The 21,212-nt window shown below is 54.3% G+C and overlaps 1 protein-coding gene, 1 non-coding gene and 1 pseudogene across 2 annotated transcripts; 2 read left to right on the top strand and 1 right to left on the bottom strand.

Moving 5' to 3' along the window:
- Positions 1–909: 909 nt before the first annotated feature.
- Positions 910–10,907, bottom strand: Prss16 (serine protease 16). The gene is made up of 10 exons (XM_063259687.1): positions 10,638–10,907; positions 10,030–10,129; positions 9,815–9,944; positions 9,232–9,355; positions 9,070–9,147; positions 8,945–8,992; positions 8,098–8,388; positions 7,330–7,471; positions 5,688–5,867; positions 910–5,611 (listed from the first exon to the last, which is right to left on the bottom strand). Exons 1-10 carry the CDS (start codon positions 10,905–10,907, stop codon positions 5,340–5,342), a joined length of 1,635 nt encoding a protein of 544 aa, XP_063115757.1. The 3' UTR covers positions 910–5,339.
- On the top strand, positions 4,537–4,713 carry LOC111754970 (small nucleolar RNA SNORA73 family; annotated as a pseudogene).
- Positions 10,908–12,238: 1,331 nt separating the features above from the next.
- Trnai-aau (transfer RNA isoleucine (anticodon AAU)) lies at positions 12,239–12,312 on the top strand. Its single transcript has one exon. It is a non-coding gene; the product is annotated as a tRNA-Ile (tRNA).
- The last annotated feature ends 8,900 nt before the right edge of the window (positions 12,313–21,212 follow it).

Raw genomic sequence — 21,212 nt, forward strand, 5'->3', positions numbered from 1 at the left:
CATCAAACTGCTATTTCTTTATTTATTTGTTGAACATTCAGGCTGTTTCCACACCTTGGCTCTGGTGACTAACACTGCGTATGGACGGGAGTGCAGATTCTCTGTGAAGCCCTGGTTTCACTTCTCTGTGTCGGGTCTCTGCCCCAGGGTTGGGGCCCCAGGGTGGCTGGGTTTGTGCTTCTGGAGGCCTTCCCCACTGCTTCCTCAGATGGCAGTGCCCACCCACACACTCGCCAATGGTGTTTTCCGGTTTCTCTGCACCCACACCAGCCCTTGCTAAATCTTGCATTTTGGGTCCGAGTCATCTCAACAGAATGAGTCTGAAGGGCATTTCTCTGGTCACTTATATGTCTCCTTTGGACAAATGTCCATTCAGGTTCTTGTTTCCCTTTAAACTGGGCTATAAAGTTTTTTTTCGATATTGAATTGTGTGAGATCCTTGAGTTTCCCAAATGAGCTCTTTACTGGACCTATGGTTTACAATGCTTTCCCAGCCCACAGGCTGTCTCTCCACTACGCAGCCTCCTGGGCTGGGCAGCGACCTTAGGGTTGGTGGAGTCTCATTTGCTAGTTCTCTGCTTCGAAGTCCCCTGTATGTCTTCCCATGCCTGAAGTGGTGGTCTCAGGGCTTTACCCAGTATCACCGTTGTGTTTTGAAAATGGATTTGTTGGACTCCTCCTGCCGTCAGCCAGGGCAGGTACCAAGGAGCTGTCAGTTCTGCCTCTACTTGATGCTGTGTAAATGGTGCAGGCTGCGTCTGTGCCTGGCTTCCTTTGCTCAACATAATCTGGAGATTCAGCCGACTGCACTTACCCATGATTCACTTTGTTACTGCTATTTTATGACTATACCACACCTCCTTTTCTGTTTATCTGCTCATGTACCTTTGCATTGTTTCCTGTTTTTAGCTGTAATAAACTTCTTACACCATCTTATCATAGACGCATGATTTTATTTTCTTGGAAGATCGTTTAGGACAAAGCATGGCGGTCACAGGTGCAGATACGAACCTACAAACTGACCTAGGAGGGATGAAGAGGAATAAAAAAGACACATTTCCAAGCAAGCGGGACTAGGTGACTCCCACCTCAAGTGGACAAGAGCCCCAGGAGTCTAGAAAGTCCCGTCTTTACTAGTAAAAACAAGACGAGGCAGCAATCACTGATCCAGGCTTCAAGAAAATGTAAGTGATGGAGAAGGAACACAGCCACTTGTCACCCAGACAGTAACTGCCTTTCTTTCGCCCCCAAGCTGTTGCTCTGTCCCCGGGGGTACTGAGGTCAGCATTGCTGCACACAGACCAGGGAGGGGCACCTTCCACCCCTGCCTGTCCCAGAAAAGCCCACAGCCTCCCCATCTGCCGCTGATGGCCGAGCCCAGTGCCCCTCCCGAGGCCCGAAGACTCTGTTTTTCTTTTCCGCATCGGTGGCAGGTTCTTCCTCCCCAGCATCGGAACCTGTCAGAGGTCTTGTTTACTTGCTTGTAATTCTTTTGGGTATAAAGTAGTATTTCATGTCATTTTATTCACATCTCTCTGTTTTCATGTGTTATTGGTCATTTGTGTTTTAAATTGAAATGGTTACCCAGGCACTTTGCCCACTGGCTACCAGCTTCTCTCTTTACTACCCATTCCAAGAAGTCCTTTGTCATGTGTGTGTGCTGTGCCTGTTTCCCCTTAGTTTGCTACAGTTTTTTGATTTCTTAATATGTTTCAAGGAATTGATTTTAACTTCAATAATACCTAACTCATCCCTTTTTAAGTATTTTATTTTATGTTGTCTTCTCCAAAAAATACTGGCCTGGTCCAAGCCCGTGAAGATGTTTCCCGTTTTCCCTGATTCCTCTTGGTGGTGGCAGACCTGGAGAGCTGTGTGTGGTGAGGTGGGTGTGGCCAGTGCTCTCCCCTGGTTTGATCTAACTGCTCCTGGTGTCATCTCCTGCATCCATTCAAAACACTTGCGTTCCTTACTGACTGGGAGCAGGGATGGGGGCTTGCTAGGAAGTTAACATAGATCCTGTGCTGCTGTGTGCCAGTGCAGCTCTAGGTGCTGGTGGGGGGAAGGACAGTGAGAGCTTGGGAAAATAAAGAAAATAGATGAAAGCTGAAGCGAGGGGGAGCCCTCCCTCTCTCCCCATGGGAGAGAAGGAACCCCTGTACCACTGCAGCCACTTTATTTATACACTCAGGAGCAGGATGGCAATTTTAGGCCCCGATGCCTAGCAACTTGATTGGCTGGCTGGCCTGGGCCCCTTGCCTTTCCAGAGCTGGAACAGTTGGTTTTGGGGCTCACCTTGGACTCTCTGTGTACTCAGGGCTGGCCGGCCTGCCTCGGTGGTTCAGCTGTCTAGGGGCTGACAACCAACCACACGGGAAATCGCCATCAGCGCTGCCCTCCACAGAGCCACCTGGAGAGACCCCTGATGCTCATCTCTGTGAGCCTGGGCCCCAAGGGAGCACTGAGGGGGCTAGTGCCAGGCCCTGGCCTCGGCTGCGTGCTGCTGGGGAAGCCTGTGTCTGGACTCTGTCCTCCAGGCTTGCAGGCCAGAAGCTCCACTCAGTAAAAGGGGGAACTGCATGAGACACATCAGGCATCATCCAGACAAAACACTTCTACCTCCATTTATATTCATTAACTCAAATATTTTCTCTGTTGTTGACATCACCCGTAAATGAAAATCATAAACAGGTAAACCACAGTTTACCAGCTTCTCTGGTCCTGCTAGTTTTTTCAGGTCTTCAGCCCAGCAAGCTGACAAATGCGTGGAGAAGTTTCGATGTGCGCCGGCTAGTGTGAAGCAAGGGTCCCGTGGGGAGTCTGCCCAGGGCCCTGCCCTCTCCCCTCTCATGCTAGCAGCGGGGGCTAAACTGGAGTGAGACATGCCAGAGGTAATTTCAGACAGTGCTTGTAAAAAATAAAATAGCTAACATGACAGGGCAGGTGGCAGTCCTGGCAGGCTTCTGAAAGAGTGACATTTGAGTCGGGCTAAGTGGTCTGGAGAAAGCGGCCACTAGAAGGTTATAGAGGGGACAGCCCTCTCAGGAGAGGGGACAGCTAAGGCAAGGTGGGAGGCAGCTGTAGATTTCACCTCGCTACCAAACAAGGCCATGAGGGAAGCTGGCAGAGTGCAGGCGACAGAGGGAGGGGACAGGACGCAAGCTCAGAGGAGTGCTGGAAGCCACAGTGTTTAGGGCGCATAGCCCTGGGGGATGCGTGGGAGTCACTCGAGTTCCGTGCAGCGGGTCTGAGCACAGCACAGCCTTTCTGACTCCTGGGAAGAGCCACAGTGGCTGCCAAGGACAGAGCGGATGGGCGGGACCAAGCAAAGAGCAGGAGCGCCAGAGCGAAGCACAGGGACGCTTCCCATCCTAGCAGAGCTGTCTGTAGCCGGGCCCTGGGTGAAAAGTTGAGGTTGCTAAGCTGCCTGCAAACTTCAGGCCCAAACCCACCTCACAGTGGGTCCCAACGCAGGGATGATCCATCCCTCGCCTGGCACCGCCGTGCCCAGGGGGGGACACTGAGAATGCCAGGCCTAGCACCAAACTCCAGCCCAGTCAGAACGAAGCTGAAAAGACCTGTGCAACAGAGGGCAAGAGAGGAGCCTGGCAAAGCAGGAGAGAAGCGGGCGAAGCCTGCGGGGGTGGGGGTGGGCAAACTCATTTCATTTCTCATCATTTCTCAGCATGGGGTGCCCTCGCTGCTGGTGCTAAATAGAAAAGTGGGGCCAGGGTCCCCACTCAGTCTGACTGCCGTCTGCTCTGTTGTCAAAGGACGGGGTCCAGGCCAGCCCTGGTGAGCGGGACTCTGTTTGTCCTCAGAGAAAATCAGGATGCAGCTCAGTGGCTCAGCGCCTGCCTGGCAAGCGTGCGGTCCTGAATTTGATTCCTTGTACCCATCAAAACAAAATAAACAAACAAAGCTTTTAGGTTTGGAATGTGGGAAAAGCAAGAACAGGGTCACATTTTCCCCTGCAGCCCCTGTCCTTTACTTTTCCTGGATTCTGGCCTGACCTGCTCTTCCTCCTCCAGGGACTGGCCTGTGGAGGCAGCACAGCCACCATGAGCCACCAAGGAAGCCTTGGGCTGAGTCCCTACCTGAGGCTTTGGCGGGACGCTGACCTCTGGTTGTGGGAAAGGGTGGTGGGTGACACTGGGAGGAAGCCAGAAGACTGAGGGACAGGAAAACAGACAGGACCTCAGAACCTCAGGGTGGTGCTGTGTCCCCAAAGTTCTGCATCACAATGGCCTCCAGGGCGAGTTCTGATGGGGTGGCCCTCCAGGCTCCACTCTCAACGGGAGTCCACCTACTCCCCAGCCCTGGCCACCGTGTGGTCCCTGCCAGGCACAGACCCTCATTTTCAGACACCCTGGCACTGCAGCATGGCCAGGAACATCTGTGCCGAAGTCTGCCAGCTGTGGTGCCCGGCTACAGCCACTCGGAAATGACAGAATGAGCAAAAAGAATGAGAAGACAGCAGAAAGGCCAGGAGGTACCAAGGGAGGGAAACAGACGGAGGGAAAGAGGGAGTGAGGGTTGCCAGGAGAAAAAAGTAGGAGTCAGAAACCCCAGGCATAGGGCTCTGCCTCATGATGTACAGTCCCTTTCTACAACGTGGAGAAGAAGCTGGACCTTATGTCTGCACCTGCATATTCCTACAACTTGTCAGAGTCCTTTGGGCAGTGACTGAGGAGATAAACCATGCAGGAAACAACGTAAAAAAAGAAAAAAAGAAAAAAAAAAAAAGAAACCGCGGGTAGTGGGGACCCTGGGGCAGAGCAAGCTGGGAAAGGGGGGGGGGCTGGAAGAGCGTGGAGAGGGGGAGGGGAGGAGACTAGCTTTGCAGAGATGTGCACTCAGGCAGAGACATAAAGGACCATGCACAGAGAAACAACAGGCCAGGAAAGACAAATAATGACAGGGCAGCTGGTCAAGAGAAAAACTAAAGCCAAAAGGAAGAGGCTGCAGACAGTGAGGAGTGGGCCGGGCCAGGCCAGGCCTGAGGCCGAAGCATCACCCAGAGGTGCCCAGCCGACAGCTGAGCATGGAGTCCGGGAGGCAGTCACTGGCGAGGGTGCCAGTGCCAGCAGTCACGTGCCCTGGACACTCAGCATGGAAAGCCCCAGTGTCCCATACTCAGTGGCCACGAGTGTCCATGCTGTCTTTTCCACAAGGCAGCTTTACTTGGAGCCAGGGGGCTGCACACAAGCAGGGTATGTGCAGGTTAGGGGCTGAGCCCCGGGCCCTGGGGTTCTCCTTCAACAAGGGGCTTCCTTCATCCTTCACATGAAGAAGGGGTCCGGGGAAGGCTCAGGCTGGACGCCCCAGCTGGCCTTCCTCCTTCACCTGCCCGAGCCAGGTTTGCAGCTGGTGCAAGATGCTCTGTGGAGCGAGGACAGTGCCGAGTGAGCCCCGAGTGGGGAGTGAAGACCAGAAAGCGGGTGGCACCAGGGCCTCTCCTCACTCACCTGGCGCCCCGAGCGCAGGCTGGTGGGGTCCGAGGGCCTCTCGGGGGCCATGTCTGCGCAGTGGGAGGCCCCGGGGATGAGAAGGGCTGCCTTTGACCCGCCCGAGGCCTGTGTGACGCTCAGCATGTGCCAGGGGTCAATGTCTCCTGCAGGCGGGATGTGAGTTGGACCGGGTCGGGATGGGGAAAAGCCTGCAGCCTGTTCTCTTGGGGCAGCGCTCACCATTGACAAACAGCACTCGAGTGGCTCCTGGGGCCTGGCCTCCATAATAGGAGTTCGTCTGGGTCACAGCCCGGGCTACAGATGAAGCCGAGAGCCCAAACACCTGCTCGCACAGCTCTAGGTGCGATGGCAGTGCTGGGAACTGGGGGAAAGGACACTCAGCATTCTCACAGGTGACATCTGTGGAGGGACATGCCTGAGTAAGGACGCAGGACTCAGTCCCCTGCTGTCCTCCCTGGTGATATGCTTAATGATCTCACAGTGTTGTCAAAGAGACCCTGACTTTCTGAGAGAGCCTGCCTGGGGCACAGGCTATGATAAATGCAGGCCAGGGTGTGGGGGGCCCCAAGAGAATGAGATGGGCTCAAGGGCAGAATTATGAGATCCAAGCTAGCAGTGGGAAGACAGCATATCACAGACAGAGGAACAGGATGTGCAAAGGTGCAGGGGCAGGAGGGCAGCATCTGGAGTGAGAAGTGCTGTCGGTGGGAACCTGGCCCCACCCTCACAACTCCTTCACCAGGACAGAGCCCTGATGGTGTGCACAGGCCTGGTACAAAGTGGCTGCCAGAAGTCACAGGCTCCGCGGCCACATGCCAAGTGAAATTGGAAAGGGAGTCAATAGGCCTGGTGGTGTGTGAGAGCAAAGCCCACTGCCACCACCTGGGACCTGCAGGATGATGGGAGGTTTGGGGCCTGGGGATCTGTGGCGAAGAGGAGCAGACTGTGGCATGACAGTGGAAGGTGACTCACTGGAGCACAGTGCCCATGTGGGCAGCGTCCCTTGAACTCAGGCAGCGCTTAATGTGTGCCCCAAGTCACTCCTAACAGGCTGCATCTGTTCCCGCCTCTAATCCCTAGATGGCCCGGCGGGGGTGGTGGTGGTGGTGGTGGTGTTCCTGTTCTGTTTCCATTTTCAGGTGCGGAAACCCAGGCACCGGGCTGAGGGGGTCTCACTCCAAGGTTGCTCAGACCATGTGGGTAGGAAACGGAGCCAGAATGGGAACACATTCTCCCCCTCCTCACAGCACCCAGAGAAACGGAAAGGACTGTGAGCTTAACTTTGGGTGGGATGGCCACAGTTAGCAGACAAATGGGAGACTACATCCAGACAGACAGGCCACGCTGAACACGCACAGCATTGGGGACAGCTTTATACTAACATTATCGGTGTTTTGAAATTCAAATTGAACTGTGCATCCGCATTTATCTGGTTGCCCTACCCCGGGTCCTTGAGAAGGTGAGAGAGTGTTCTGAGCAGAGAAAGTGCAAGGTGATCTGTGGGTGCTGTGCGGAAGGGCAATCTTGTGGGAGAGGTGACCCTGAGATTAAGGAGGAGGCAGAGGAAAGGAACGGAAGGGGTGGGGTGGACGGGAGGTTGTCCCCGACCAAGGGTCAGGACTCTGGGGGACAGACCACGAGGATGAGGGGAGCCAGTGCAGAAGTGCCTGGAGGACCACAGGAGGCCTTCGTGCAAGCACACTCATGGGAGCACACTCAAGGCTGCCCACACTTGCCATCCCAGCATGTGTGGGTTACACAGGACAGGGAGTCAGGGTCGTTGTCCCGAGCAATGAAAAGGCATCTAGGCCACCTGTCAAGTGTCCTCCCTGGGGGGGAGGGGGCAAGGCTGGTCACTCACAGAAACCAAACTCGGTACACGTCTGGTACAACCACTGCCGGTCACCCAAGCCGGACGCTTGGGGCTCCGTGTCTTTCAACTGTGCCACAGTCTGTGCTCGGGAGGCACTGAGACACCGCTGTCCCAGGCTGTGCAGGACAATCTGGGAACGAGAAGCAGCGCACTCACTCCTCAAACCCAGGGAGATGGGCCCCAGGCCCTGTCCCCATCCGCTGGAGGTGCAGTCAGTGGGCAGGCAGGGGGGGAACCTTGTCACCTGTGAGCCCAGGGGCTGGGGATGATCCATTTGCTCTTCGGTTTTGGGGCACTGTTGGCCTCTATCTCTTGGGAATCAAGTGAAGTAACAGGGGCAGGGTCTCTAACCATCCATAGTCTAGGTCGGGCCGGAAAGTGGCAGCTGAATTGTGGCCACGTGCTCAAAGGCTGCACTGGCCCCTGAGTAAACGCTGTTCCTGGGCTGCATTTTTTTCATTTATTCTTTAACTACCAAGGGAGTTTTTGCTGTGCGTGGGCAGTGCTGTCAGCTCAGAAGAGAGGACAGACAGGAAAGGCAGCCTAGGTAACAATCTGAAGGTCTAAGTTTGGCATAGTTTTGACAAGAACCTCACCCCTGAGGGCGTTGTGTCCATTTTACAGATGGCAAAACAGACTCAGAAGGGCTAGTGCTCACCTAAACTCACTCAGGGGAGGAAGTGGAGCAGGAGCCCTGGTCGTGCATGCGGGTGCTTGTGGAGCGTGTGTGTGCGTGCGCGGGTGCAGGGTGCTCACCTGCACTGCGAGTCGCAGCCCGAAGTAGGCCTCTGGGTGGCTGCCGTTGCGCGCGCCCTCCAGCAGAAGTCCGCAGAGCTGGCGCACGCTGAGCGGCGCCCCCGTCTGACCGTCGTATTGCACTGCGCCCCCGACCAAGGCCTGCAGCGCCTCCAGGAGCTCTGCCCGGTCCTCGGCGCGGGACAGGGACCCGCAGGCGCCCAGCTCCGTGCGCAGTGTCGATCGCGCCGCCCCGCCCATGCGCAGCCGCCACTCCACCTGCGCGAAGGCCGAGGACACCGCAGCCCGACACTGCCGGCGCGGGTGTCAGGGGGTTGTGCGCACCCGGTACCCCACCCTCCTCCAAAACTCAGGGCTCTGCCTCCGCCCCGCCCCGCCCCGCTCGCCCCTCCCCGCCTGCACTGTGCTGTCTCCGGCCCCGCCCACGTGCCCCCGCCTCCAGGTGGCGAGGCCCCGCCCCGTCCCCGTCTCTGCCCCGCCCCACCTGGCTCCTCCCCTAGCCGGAGGTCCCGCCCATTCCCCCCTCCGCCTAGTCTTGCCTCTGCCCCAGGACCTGGCCCGGGCCCCGCCCCGTCTACGCTTCTGTCCTAGGCCCCGCCCATCAAGGCTCCTCCCGGAGCCCGAGGCCCCACTCTGGACCCGCGTGGTCCGCGCATCTGCCCCAGGCCCACCTCGCCAGGCTCCTCCCCCAGCCCAAGTCCCCGCCCCTTCCCCGCCCGTCAGCTCGCGCTATATAAGAAGCGTCTCTGCAATCCGATCTGCGCATCAGTAGTCCTAAAGCCGAGGTTTTCGTCTGCTCGTCCTCTGCGCCCGGCTCCCTCGTCCCCTGGTGAGCGCCACTACCTACCTCGGGCGACCCGCCGACTGCCGCGCTCGCCAGGCCCCGCGACACCACCTGGGTTAGGGGAAGGTCAGGGGTGCAGGGGCCCTGTCCTGCCCTTCCCCACCCCGCCTGGCCCGGCCCGCGCCTACCGCGTTGTACTCGGCGAAGTCCAGCACGGCCCGCACCGGGGCGGAGGAGGCCACGGCGGCGGCGAAGAGGTGCGGGAGCTGGAGGCGGCGGGCGGGTGACGTCTCCTGGGCGGGGATACCGCCCGAACCCACTCCCGCCCGCCCGTCCGGGGCGCCCCGCACCTTCAGCCGGGCCCAGGAGGCCAAAGCGCCGGCGTAGGAGCCCCCGAAGCAGACCCAAGCGCTGGCGGAGCTCACGTTGAGGAGGCGCGATAGCGCCAGGCGGGCTGAAGCCGCGTCCGCCAGCCTGGGCCAGCGGGACGGGATGGTCATCGAGGCGCGAAGGACGTGCGGGTCCCCGCGCAGCCTCAGCCGCACCTCGGAAGCTCACGAAGACCGGCCTCCCTTCCTCCCTCCGGAAAGAACAGTGGTGAAAACTTCACAAATACAGGGAGTTGGAGGTCAACAGGAGAAGGAGGGCAAGGGGGAGAGGAGGAAGGGACAGGAGGGGGCGTCGCAGGTGGGGAGCCGGAGGCCTGGGAGTGGAGACCCCCGGCGTAGGACAGAGGCTCAGAGAGCCCCCCCCCCCCGCCCCAGGCCAGCCGGCCTTTTGACTTCGGGATGGCCGCACTGAGAGCCAGCCCGTGAACTAGCTAGCAGCCGGCCCAGCTGGTGGGGACACAGGTGTGGCCAGACACAGAAGAGGGTGAAGAGAACGCGTGGGCAGTGGTGAGAGGCACAAGCACAGAGCTGGCTGTACACTCACGCGTGGCGGCTGGACAGGTAGCGGAGCTGGGCCAGGCCCAGGCCCCCAGCAGGTACGCTGAGGCCATAGAACCGGTGTTCCAGGCTAATCACCAGGGCACCCAAGGCCGGGGCCAGAGCTTCGGGGTGCCCTGTGGAGGGCACGGGGTGAGCTGGGTACAGGCCCCTTCAGGTCCCAGAGTGCACACGCAGTTGGCCCCTCTCCCTAACCCTTACCTGTCATCACAGAACCAGGGCCCAGACTGCCCTCACCCCCCAGGTGCAGGAAGACAGGGGCGTCCCCGCCTGCCCAGTGGCGGTCATTCACCCAGTACCGCTGCAGATGGAGGGGAGGAGGCTGGTCAGTAGAGGTCACTCCCTGTCCCCTGTGCCCAGGCTCGCCCAGTTGGGTGGCTTGTGTAAGTGTGTGTGTGTTCCTCTCCTTTGAGGCTCTCCCCCAAAGGTAGGTCTTCTGGATCTGTGTCTTCATTCTGCAGTTCCAGGTTGAGGGAGGTGGTTGACAGCTGGGGAATTTTAGGGCCAGGTGCGGTGGGAAGACTCGGGTGTCCACAGTGGGCACAAAAGGTAGTAAGCTCTTTTATCCAGGGGAGACTTCTGACTTCCTTCAGTGCCTGCATTCTCACTGCTTTAGTGTGCAGCCTGGTGGCAGGCTCAGGTGATTGGAAGGGCAGGCGAGGAAGGGCAAGGAGGCCTGGGAGAGCCAGGGACCAGGGGGGGACACAGGACATCGAGGAGAGTGAGGGCGGGCCAAGCAGTGGAGGGGACGGGGACTCCAGACAGGCAGACACCAGGTGCAGGGAGGGCGAGGGAGTCAGAGGCCTCACCTGCAGGAAGGTGCGGTCATCCGAGGAGTTGAAGGGGTCCAGTGGCTGCTGCAGCCACCCAGCCCTGGGGCCTGGGTCCGGCCCTGCGCTGCCCCGAAGCCTTTGCACGCGTTCACCCAGGCGCCGGAGAAGCAGGGTCGAAGGGTGGGCAGGGGCAGAGCTGGTCAGGCCAGGCCAGGACCCTGTGGGCCATAGCCCCAGCACCACCTGAGCTGGGAGCCTGCAGAGCCAGGCCAGGAGCAGGATGTGCAGCCCAAAGACTGGGGCCATGCCGCTGCTGTGTACAGTTCCCTGCGGCTCTGGTACTTTTATCCCAGCCCGATCCATCCCGGCTGCAGCTCAGCCTGGGCGGCATCAGAGGCTCAAGTTTCTTCCCACGCTTGGAAGGTCAGGCGTCTATAGGAATCGTGACAGCGAGACAAGACACTGGCATCAGCACCCCATGTCTGTCCTGGGCTGCAACCCTGCCTAGCAGCTCCACTGGCCCTCCTAGTCCCTCAGCTCCACTCCTGTCCAGCCCCTTCCAGATGCTCAGCGCCCACTCACCTTGTGCCCTTCACCTTGTAGCGGCTGTTTCTCCAGTAACCTAGTGTCCCCCAGGCTCCTCTGCCTCAGTGGCATCTCTGATTGTCTGTTCAGAAACTCTCCCATGGTCAGAGTGTTGAAAATGTCAAGACCCATGGCCCTCTGTTCCTTATCTAATTTGCACCTTTTTAGTGCAAGCCAGTGACCTGAAAAGAAAGGAATCAGGACTCACACAGGAGGCCTTGGGACCCACTCCAAGAGGCCAACAGCCTGGCCCTTGACGGGAAGGCCTGGAGGGGAAGCAGGTGCAGGTGGGGTGTGTGTCGGGGTTGTGAGGTGCTGGGTCCAGAGTGTGCCCCGCTGGCTGAGGGCTCACAGGAGTTTCCTGCAGCTTTGTTCTGCACATGCATGTACATGAAGTATGCATGCATGCATGGAAAATATACAATATCTGTCGCATTGTTAGTGTTCTGTGTATGTATTCCACTGCGCCACTCCTAAACTGACCTCCCTTCCCTGGCCTGTACCCAAAACAGAGTGAGCCAGAAGGGAGAGCTCCGAGTGCTTGTGTGAAAACTACTCGGTGGCAGGGCTGGGCCCTCTTTCTCCACCAGCTGTGCACTTCACCCACTGCGCTTACTAAGCCCTGTCCATGCAGATAATCGATATACTCCTGCATCGTTGAGATTGCATTTCTCCTGTTTATCCTGCGCCCTCCACAGGCTCACATGCGAACTTGTTTCCCTGCTGACTCCCAGGTGCCTGGGCTCGGGTCCTCTTGGTGGTTACTCTCGGCTTCCGGATGCTGGTGCGGCCCGAAGCCCATCTGTCAGTCGGTGGGAGTAGGACGCCATCTACTCCTCCCGTCCGGCTCCTGTGGACGCAGGAAGCCGCTCCACGCGAGGACTTGATCCCTCGGGCTCCGGGCGGGCGCGCCTTCCACGCCGCGTGGGAACAGGAGGGCGGGGAAGTGAGGGTGAAAGCGACTCATGAATCCTTTAGAAACAACTTATTGTAGACCAACACGAGAGTGTGATCGACTTTTTTTACATTAGAATAGAGATAGTTTACCGTGTGGCCGGTTAGCTCAGTTGGTTAGAGCGTGGTGCTAATAACGCCAAGGTCGCGGGTTCGATCCCCGTACGGGCCATACAGGAAATGGTTTCTAGCACAGCTTTTACTTACTGAACAAAATGAATGACGGGGCTCTCGCTGGGACAGGTTATGTGTTCCAGAGTCTTTCGTCCTGCCAAGGTCTCCATTCCTTTTACTGCAGTGGAGTAACCTTATCCGCGGTTGTTCTAGCACTTGGGGACACTCCACATTCACACTCCATATTGGGGCACTGTTTCTTCCGTCTGAAGGGCTCCCCTGGACTGATTCTTTTCCTTCAGAGTTTTGTTCACTCACTAGTATTCTTTCTTTAGAGACAGGAGATCAAACGACCCTGACGTCCATCCCTGACAATACTTCTCTTAGCATTTGTTATCACATGATCTAATATCTTATAAATGCTGTATTTAAACAAATTCTCTAATCTTCCCTCTAGAAAGAGAAGTGACATTTTTTTCTGTTTTGTTCTCAAATATAATCCCAGTGTTTAGTAAGCACCGGACACACAGAACACGTTTATAAGGGTTCACGGAATGAATCAAAGTGATCAACTATTTTTTTTTTTTTAAAGACAGGTCTCGCTATACAGTGCAGGCTGGCCTTTTAACTTTGCCACTCAGGCTGGCCTGAAGCTCAAAGTGACCCTCCTGCCTAGCCTCCCCAGTGTTGGGATTGCAGGCGTGTGCCGCCTCACCCAGCCAGAACCAGCTCTTATTCATGCCCCCCACCAAGTGAAGGCACAGACAGGCCTCTGCCCAGAACAGAAACCCCAGCTCCCTACCCTAGACCTGCTCCTGGGACCCTCGAGTGTGAAAAGCGCTGGGTGTGACTGACCCCTCAGGAAGGCCAGAGGGCATAGAAGCCCCACCCCCGGACAAGGCTGCAGGAGCTGGGCCCCGGCTCCGGAAGGACAAGGCACGGGCGGGGGGGGGGGGAGCCCGCACCCACCGCCTTGGGCTGGAAATCAGCGCAGTCCTGGTGGGCCCTGAAGAAGCAGTCAGTCCGGAGTCCTGCGAGGGCGCAGCTGGGCGCGCGGGTTATGTCTACGCCCTCGTGCAGTAAGGGCGAGAGAGGGACGAGGTGGGCGCCCCTGCGGCGCGTGTGTCCGCGGACCTGGAGCCCAGCCGAGGGGCGGCCTGGAACCCCCGGGACCCGCGTGCCCCCGGGGCCCAGCGGCGCAGAGTGCTCTCCCGGCGGTCCGGCCCTGGGTGGAGAAGCAGCGGGGTGACCCGGGGGCGGGGTGCCGCGGATGCGCACTGCCGTCCGGTCCCTTGGGCCCCCCGAGCAGCTCCGCCTGCTGCCCACAGCGGGTGTGGGCGCCCCAGAGACCGCGGGCACCGAACCTCCGCAGTCCGATCCCGCACCCGACAGCTCCTCCGCTCCGAGCCCGCCCGGTGCGCGAACCCGCGATTCTCGACTTCCCCGGGCACCGCGCGCTCGCCCAGAGCGGGGCAGGGGAGCCGCGTTCCGGGGGCCCTCAGGGTGCGCGGCGCACAGGCCGCGAGGGGCAGCCCCGCTTTGTGAGCAGGAGGGCCGCAAGGCTCCGCTCCTCCCGGGGCCTGGGGGCCCGGGGAGCCGGAGTTACTCGGACTGGGGCACGGAGAAAGTGACCCCAGCGGGAAGGGGGTCTTTGAAAATCGAACTCGGGGCCTCGCGCGGGCCCTGCAGGTCCTGTGCCCGTGAGCCGCATCCCTGGCCCTGGAAAAGTGTCCCCATTTCACATGCCTTTGGGGTGTCGGGACCCCGCTTGAGGACGGGAGTTCACAGATCTCTGTTTTAGCAAGTAGGGATTGTTGGGGATCAGTAAATGTCCTGGGGTCGCATCTCTGAACATTGCTGCCTCCTTTGCAATTACCTTGCTTGCCCTCCCACTTTAATATCAGCACCACTGGCCGGGGATTTAGCTCAGAGGCTAAGCCCTGCGTGGTAGGAAGGAGGTCATGAATTTGATCCCTGATATATATATAACTTGCAAGTACATTCTTCTGCCACCTTCTTTAAAAGCGAGTTACAGATGAACACATGACATTTATCCTTCAGTTGTATGCTTTCTGCAGAATTCTACACAGAAATAATTGACATCACATTTTCATATTACCTGTATGAGTTTGTGCTACGTGGAAATGTTCAAAATGTTTCGATGGTAGGCCTTGTGCCTGAGCAAACTCCCTGGGCTTTGATCCAGTCTGCTTTATTACTGTGCACAGCCTGTACAGAGCTGGTTCTCACTATACAGTGTTCCTTTGCAATATGAATAAACCCAAATGCTTGGAGGTGTCCCCACAAAATACACATACTAATGGAGTAAATGGTTAAGGCTGGAGGTGTCCCCACGATACACACTGGCATAGTTTTTTCCACAATGCAGTGTCTGCTTAAGAGTCACACGTGAATGAAGATTTCTCCACCACTTACGCTCACCTGCGTGTGAGTTCGCTCATGTCTTCTGAGGTCATGGGAAGCCCAAAAGCTTTCTCATGCTTTCTGCATGGTGCTTCTCTCCAGTGTGAGTTCCTTCACGTATTTCAAGGAAACTGGAAGAACTGGAGGGTCTTCTTCTATGACTGCATGCACATCGCTTCTCTGCCAGGTGAATTCGTTGATGTATTTGAATGCATTGGAAAAACATAACCTTTTCAGATGCCTCGATATGTTCAGATTTTCTCCACTGTGAATTCTTCCATGTATGTGTTAATAGCTGTGTCTGCTGAAGATTTTCCTTACTCCTGATAAAGGGCTTTTTTTTTTTTTGCCTCTGTGTGTCCTTTCCTCTCAGTGTTTCATTCATATTTATGGTTAATTTACCTGTGACTTTTTAATACCTGTCATGATAATTGGAATGATTGAAGGTTTTTCCATATTACTTACATACATGAGGTTGTTCATCAGCATGATTTCTTTCATGTATTTGACAATACCTGTGTATGCTGAATGCTTTCCTACATTTCTAATATACATAGGGTTTCTTTCCACAGTGAAATCTTTTTATTTATTTATTTAGGCTTTTTGAGACAGGGTTTCACTATGCAATTCAGGCTGGCCCTGAACTTACTGTGTAGACCAGGCTAGCCTCAAACTTGAGGCAATCCTCCTGCCTCAGCCTCCTGAGTACTGGGATTACTAGAGTGCACCACCATGCCCTGCTGTGAATTCTTTTCTTTTCTTTTAGTACCAAGGATCAAACTCCAAACCTAGTGCTTGCCAGGCAGGCACTTGTGCCACTGAGCTAACCCCCTAGTCTCAAATTCTTTTATGTTTTTGAAAGTCACTGTGACTGGTGAAAGCTTTTACAGCCATAGAATTTCTACAAAGTGTGTATTCAATGGTGTTTATAAAATGAATTGTGACAAGGACATGCTTTCCCACATTGCTTACATACATAGGGTTTCTCTCCAGTATGAATTTGGTCATGAATACAAAGTGACTTGCAACAAGTGAAAGCCTTCCCAATTACCGGGGTCTGACCGAGATCCCCAATCTCCCAAACAAGTGTATGGTGAAGGCTTAACTAAATGAGACAAGTCATATGATTTCAGGGCTCAGGAGGATGGAAAGCCTCTTGCAGAACTGTTTACTCTTGGCTATCAAGAGGACTAAGACAAAGAGCTTCCTGGACCACTTCCATTTATTAGGTCCAAACAAAGAGTGTGGAGACTGAGGAAGGCGTGGGGACTGAGAAGGACCTTGGGACTTCCTCAAGTAATACATTATCCCAATGTAGGAGAACTGTCTTAGCTCCATAATGACATTTATGGGCCGAATGAGACTGCAGGAGTGAGATGCCTGCAGGGGCAGTCTCTATCTACTTAACTGGAGTTGGAGCCAGCTGTCCTCAGCGGTGGCCTTACCTCGCCTTTGGAGGCATCTCTGGCATCACAGGCCTCAGCCAGGACCAGTGATTCATAGAGGTTCTTTACTATGAATCAGCTCCTGTCACCAGGCAAGGGGCCAAGCTGAGGACAGACTCATAGATAAACACAGAAAGCCAATAAGTTCATTTTAAATCCTGCTCAAAGCCACTTTGTAGTGTTCTCCAACACCCAGTTGTTTGCAAACATAAGATTCTTGCCAATGAGTTTTTTCATGGGTTTGATAACAGCTTTGAGTGGTAAATGCTTTTCCACACTGCTTCTGAACAGAGCTTCTCCCCAATGTGAGTTCTTTTTGTGTATTTGTTTTTTATTTCTTTTTTGTATTTTTGAGACAAGGTTTCACTATGCAGTCCAGGCTGGCCTTGAGCTCACTCTGTAGGCCAGGCTGGTGTTGAACTTGCAATGATCCTCCTGGCTCAGCCTCCTGAGTGCTGAGGTTATAGGTGTGCACCACCATGCCCAGCTTTCTTTCATGTATTTTATAAGTGCTGTTTGCAGTTAAAATTTCCCACAGTGCTTACACACATAGGGTTTCTCTGCAGTGTGATAGTTTTCATGGGTTTGACAGTAGAGGTGAATTCTGAGGCTTTCCCACATTGCTTGTATACATAGCATTTCTCTCTAGTGTGAGTTCTTTCACATTTTTCACAACAGCCTTGTGTGTGAACGCTTTGCCACACTGCTTACATACATATGGTTTTGCTCTAGGGTGAGTACTGTTATGTCTCTAACAGTGATTCATTCTATGGAGACCTGTGGGAGACAACTCCAGTGTCTCCCTTTGGATTCAAAACAATTACTGTGGGGCTGGGGATTTAGCTCAGCTGCATAAGCACCTGCCTTGAAAGCACGATCCCTGGTACCGATAAAAAGAAAAAAGACCAAAAAAAAAAAAAAAAAAAAAAAAAAAAAAAAAAAAAAAAACAATTACTGTGAATTTGATTACTTGGGGACTCATTTCCCTATACTGATATGTGAGAGGCTGGCTAGGGTATTTCCTTCTCTCTTCAGCTGGCTCTAAGCATTGCAAATAAGGCTAGCTGAGGTGCTAATGTGCAAAATCTATAGCCATTAGACATCCTTGCATGGTGCTCTCCACTTACAGGATTGAGCTGGTGAGATGCATAGCAGATAGCTTCAGGAATGTCAACTGGGAAAGGAGCCTCAAGATGACTCCCCTGGGTACAAGAGTTTGCATATCAAAAACCGAAGCAACAGTCCCCCAAAACAATTCCCCTGCTACCTTAATCAGGTTAAGTAAATTGATCTTCTGCATGTCTTTATCTCTGCAAATTACAGAGATGCCATCCTTGCACCTGGCCTGCCAGCTCGTTACTCAACAATCCCTGGCATCCTCACTATCACTCATCCCTGAGAGACACCCTCCCCCTTTCTTCACAAGAGAATAAATGCTGGGAGAGGCCTAGGATCGAGGCCTTTGTCCACATGTCCTGGGAAATGGACTTGGGTCCCCCTGGCTGCCCTTAACTTGGAATATGTCTTGGAGTTTTTACTCTCGCTGTGGGTTGCGTTGCTGATGGTAGATTGGAATTGACTGCCTGGAATTCCAATAACGTCTCAATGGGATTTCAAATATAACTTTTTGGATTGAGAGGAAAAGTAGAAGATTACAATACTCAGACGACTGAACTCGATTTTTGGGTTTACAGTAGGGACTTGGCCAAGATCCCCAGCTGCCTGTATGAGGATAAAATAAGAAACAGAGACAAATTTAGTAATGCATGATGAGGAGCCAGGAGGCCAATGCCTCAGGATGGGCAAAGATCCAGAGACTCCAAAGTACTGTTTATTGTGTGTGTGCAATGCCTTGGTGTCTACAGTGCTAGGAAGGCTGGCAGAAGATTCCAGGTTGGCAGAAGATTCAGAGGTCAGTGACACAGACAGTCCTGGGAGGATTCAAGTGGACGTGATCTTATGCTAAGAAGGACCTTGCTCTGGAATGTTCTTGTTCATCTTAGTAGTGTTAGTTTAGTCTCAGTGGGTGGGAGAGGGTGGCCATCTCAAGCGTTAGTGGGGAAGTCTCAAACGAGTGACAGCACAGTCCCAAGCCTCCATCTATCCCTTAGGGAAGGATGCAACATTAGCCACTGTGAATTCATGGTTCCCAACATCGTTCTGCTGAAGGCTTTCCCACAGTGCTGACCCACATAGAGTTTCTCCCCAGTGTGAATTTTTTCGTGTGTTTTATAATTGCTGTCATGGACGAAAGCTTTCTCACACTCCTTAAACACTCAGAGATGGTCTCTATCATGTATTTTACAATGACTGTGCATGCTGAAAGCTTTCCCACACTGCTTCCCTGCATAGGCTTCAGCATCTTCCTAGACACAAAGGGCTTCTCTCCAATGTGAGTTCCTTCTCTGCAGTTGGAGTAGAATTTCCCACCTTGCTTATATTCATAGGGTTTCCTTCCGGGGCTGCTTATTGCCTGCTCTGGGAAGGACTGGAAATCACTGCAGGTTGGAAATCATCCCATGTTCATTACAGGCTGACAACTTCACCTCAGATGCCTGATGCATCATTCAAGCGCACCATCAGAGCTGACGGGACACATATACTGAAAATGACCAGTCGGGGATTTGCACGTGAAAGCTTTCAGCTGGCTGGTGCCAAGCATTTTCATGCCAGCTCTAGGGGCTGCTGTCCAAAGGACTATTTCTCTACCTTGGTTCCATAATTTGTATTTGTCTGTTTCTCTACATTGTCACTTCTTAAGCTTTCTTCTCCGGCATTAGCTCCCATGCTCAGTTTGCTGGTCGGTCCAGGTTCTTCAGTGTTTCTGACATGATGTCTCTTGAGCTTTTTTGGGAATGGACCCAGCAAAGCCCTCTCCTCCAAGTAAAGTTCCCAGGCACATCCTGAAGGGCCACTTCCTCCATGGTGGGTCTTGAGCCTGCCCAGGTCCTTCCCGTGAAGCACAGAGTGGGTAAAAGTGAGGAGCCCAGCGGTCAGCAAGGTGGTTAAGGTGGTGCAGTTCTCCGCCGTGTGCTCAGGTTAGAGGTAGGACCACGACACCGGAAGAACCCTCCTCCCCCTCCCAACTTGTCTCTGCTTTTAGGGTTCCACTTCCCCCTGAAAGTCCACAAGTACACTGTATCTCAATACTTGAGTTTCAGAGGCACAGGTGTTTACTGAGGACTGGTTTGCAGCTCTCCTCTCGCGTGACCTCCATTGTGTGGACTGCCTTCGAGCACTCTGGTCCTGTTTCCTGCGACTCGAGGTGGAAGGTCAGTGTTCCCTGCCAGGAAACAGCGCCACTTTCCCGGAGCCACCATTACTGTGACAGGCAGCAGGAGGGGGACAGTGTCTGTGAGGTGGTGCTGGGGGAGGGCAGTGAGCAGGTCACTGAGCCCTGGCTCTGTGTGACATTCAAGCATAGCTGTTCCAGGACCAGCCTTTGCATCTCTTTGTCCTGAAAAGGTAAAATGTAAGAGGAACATGGAATTAAAACATACAGGTGAAAAGTTGCTATCACAGAGTTCTCAAAAACAATCCTCCTCCTCAAGGGAGTGTGAGGAATTGCACTTGACTGAAGAACAGTTTGCCTTTGGCAGATGTGTGCCAGCTGCCACGAACACACAAGTGTGCCACGCGACCCTGTCTTTAAAAAGCTGCTCTTGATGTCGCAGCTTCCTCTAGCTAATGCCCCATTTCTCCGATGACTGCATTTAACAATCTCTAAAGAGTTACCAGGTTTCCTAGCCGTGGGCTCTCCTGTCCTTCAAAACCTCCAGCATTTTGTCATCACCATGGCATGGAGTCGTCTGGTCCAGGTCGCCAGTGAGCTCTGGGGTATGGCTGGTGGCAGAGCACTCGGCAAGCTGTCACAGGCAAAGAACAAACACAAAATGAGGACCTCAACACCTCGACCATCCTTCCCTGTCTCCCCCAGGTGGTAGACACCTTGTCCCTCTTTCCACGTCTTCTTCCGCTGACTCTCAAGCACTGCAGTCCTGACTGTCCCTCACCTCACCGGCTTCTCAGGACCTCGGTGACAGTCATGCACATCTAGGTCTTTGCACTGGCCACCTCTAGGATGGGCTGTCTCAGAGTGTGGTCCGGGGACCTTCTCCCTATGATCCGTCCCTGATGACCTCATTTATTTGCATGACTGCCATTCACAATTTGTGTGTGCAGTCAACTGCGCTGCCAGACTCCAGGTTCACCCGTGCACCCCCTCCCTTCCTCCTGCTACAGCTGAGCGGGGCCCCATAACCTCACCACCTCAGCTCCTCCTTGATTCGGTTATTGGCAGCTTCACTCCTACAATTTTTCTGGGAAAAATTTTTTCTTTCTTTCTTTCTTTCTTTCTTTCTTTCTTTCTTTCTTTCTTTCTCTCTTTTCTTTCTCTTTTCTTTCTTTCTTTCTTTCTTTCTTTCTTTCTTTCTTTCCTTTCTTTCTCTCTTTCTTTCTCTCTTTCCTTCTCTTCTCACCTCTGTTCTCTCCACCATCCTCTTGGCTCTATCTGGAAAACCCCGCTGACTGGGCTACGTCTGGCATCTGGCGGTCTGGACGGAGCTCAGGTTCTGTGCCTCAGGGACTGAGCCTCTCTCCTGGCATCCACCCCTGAGCTCTCCGTGCGGAGCCCTCTTCCCAGCGCTGCACAGGCCTTTGGGAAGACCGAGTGCAGTACCTTTATTGTGGGAAAATTGCCAAGCCAAACCAAACCCAAAGGAAGACTGTTCACACCAAGGAGGTAAGAAGGCAGCCTTTAATCTTTACTCCAGCAGACTTCATGCCAGTGGACTGTCGACTGTCACAGAATTCCCCAAAGGGGACGACTCTGAATTTAGGAAGAGTTTAGTTCATATAGAATTTACAAGTGGGAGGTACAAAGCAAGTGACTAAACGTTACATAATTGGTTACACACATTGAGTCCTATAGTGACAGGCAGGCTGGTCTTGAAACCAAGGGATTGTTTATCATAATACAGAAACACGCTGGGAACAAGGGGAGGGACACAGTGAGCAGAGTTAAGGGCATTAGCATAAGGGAGGGGGCCCTGGTATTAGTCCAGGGCGCCTTAAGGTGCAGAGAATTACT

Source organism: Cavia porcellus, unplaced genomic scaffold (genome assembly GCF_034190915.1).
Source record: "Cavia porcellus strain 051 isolate PalLab524CR breed Dunkin Hartley unplaced genomic scaffold, mCavPor4.1 scaffold_13, whole genome shotgun sequence".
NCBI classification, from domain to species: domain Eukaryota; kingdom Metazoa; phylum Chordata; class Mammalia; order Rodentia; family Caviidae; genus Cavia; species Cavia porcellus.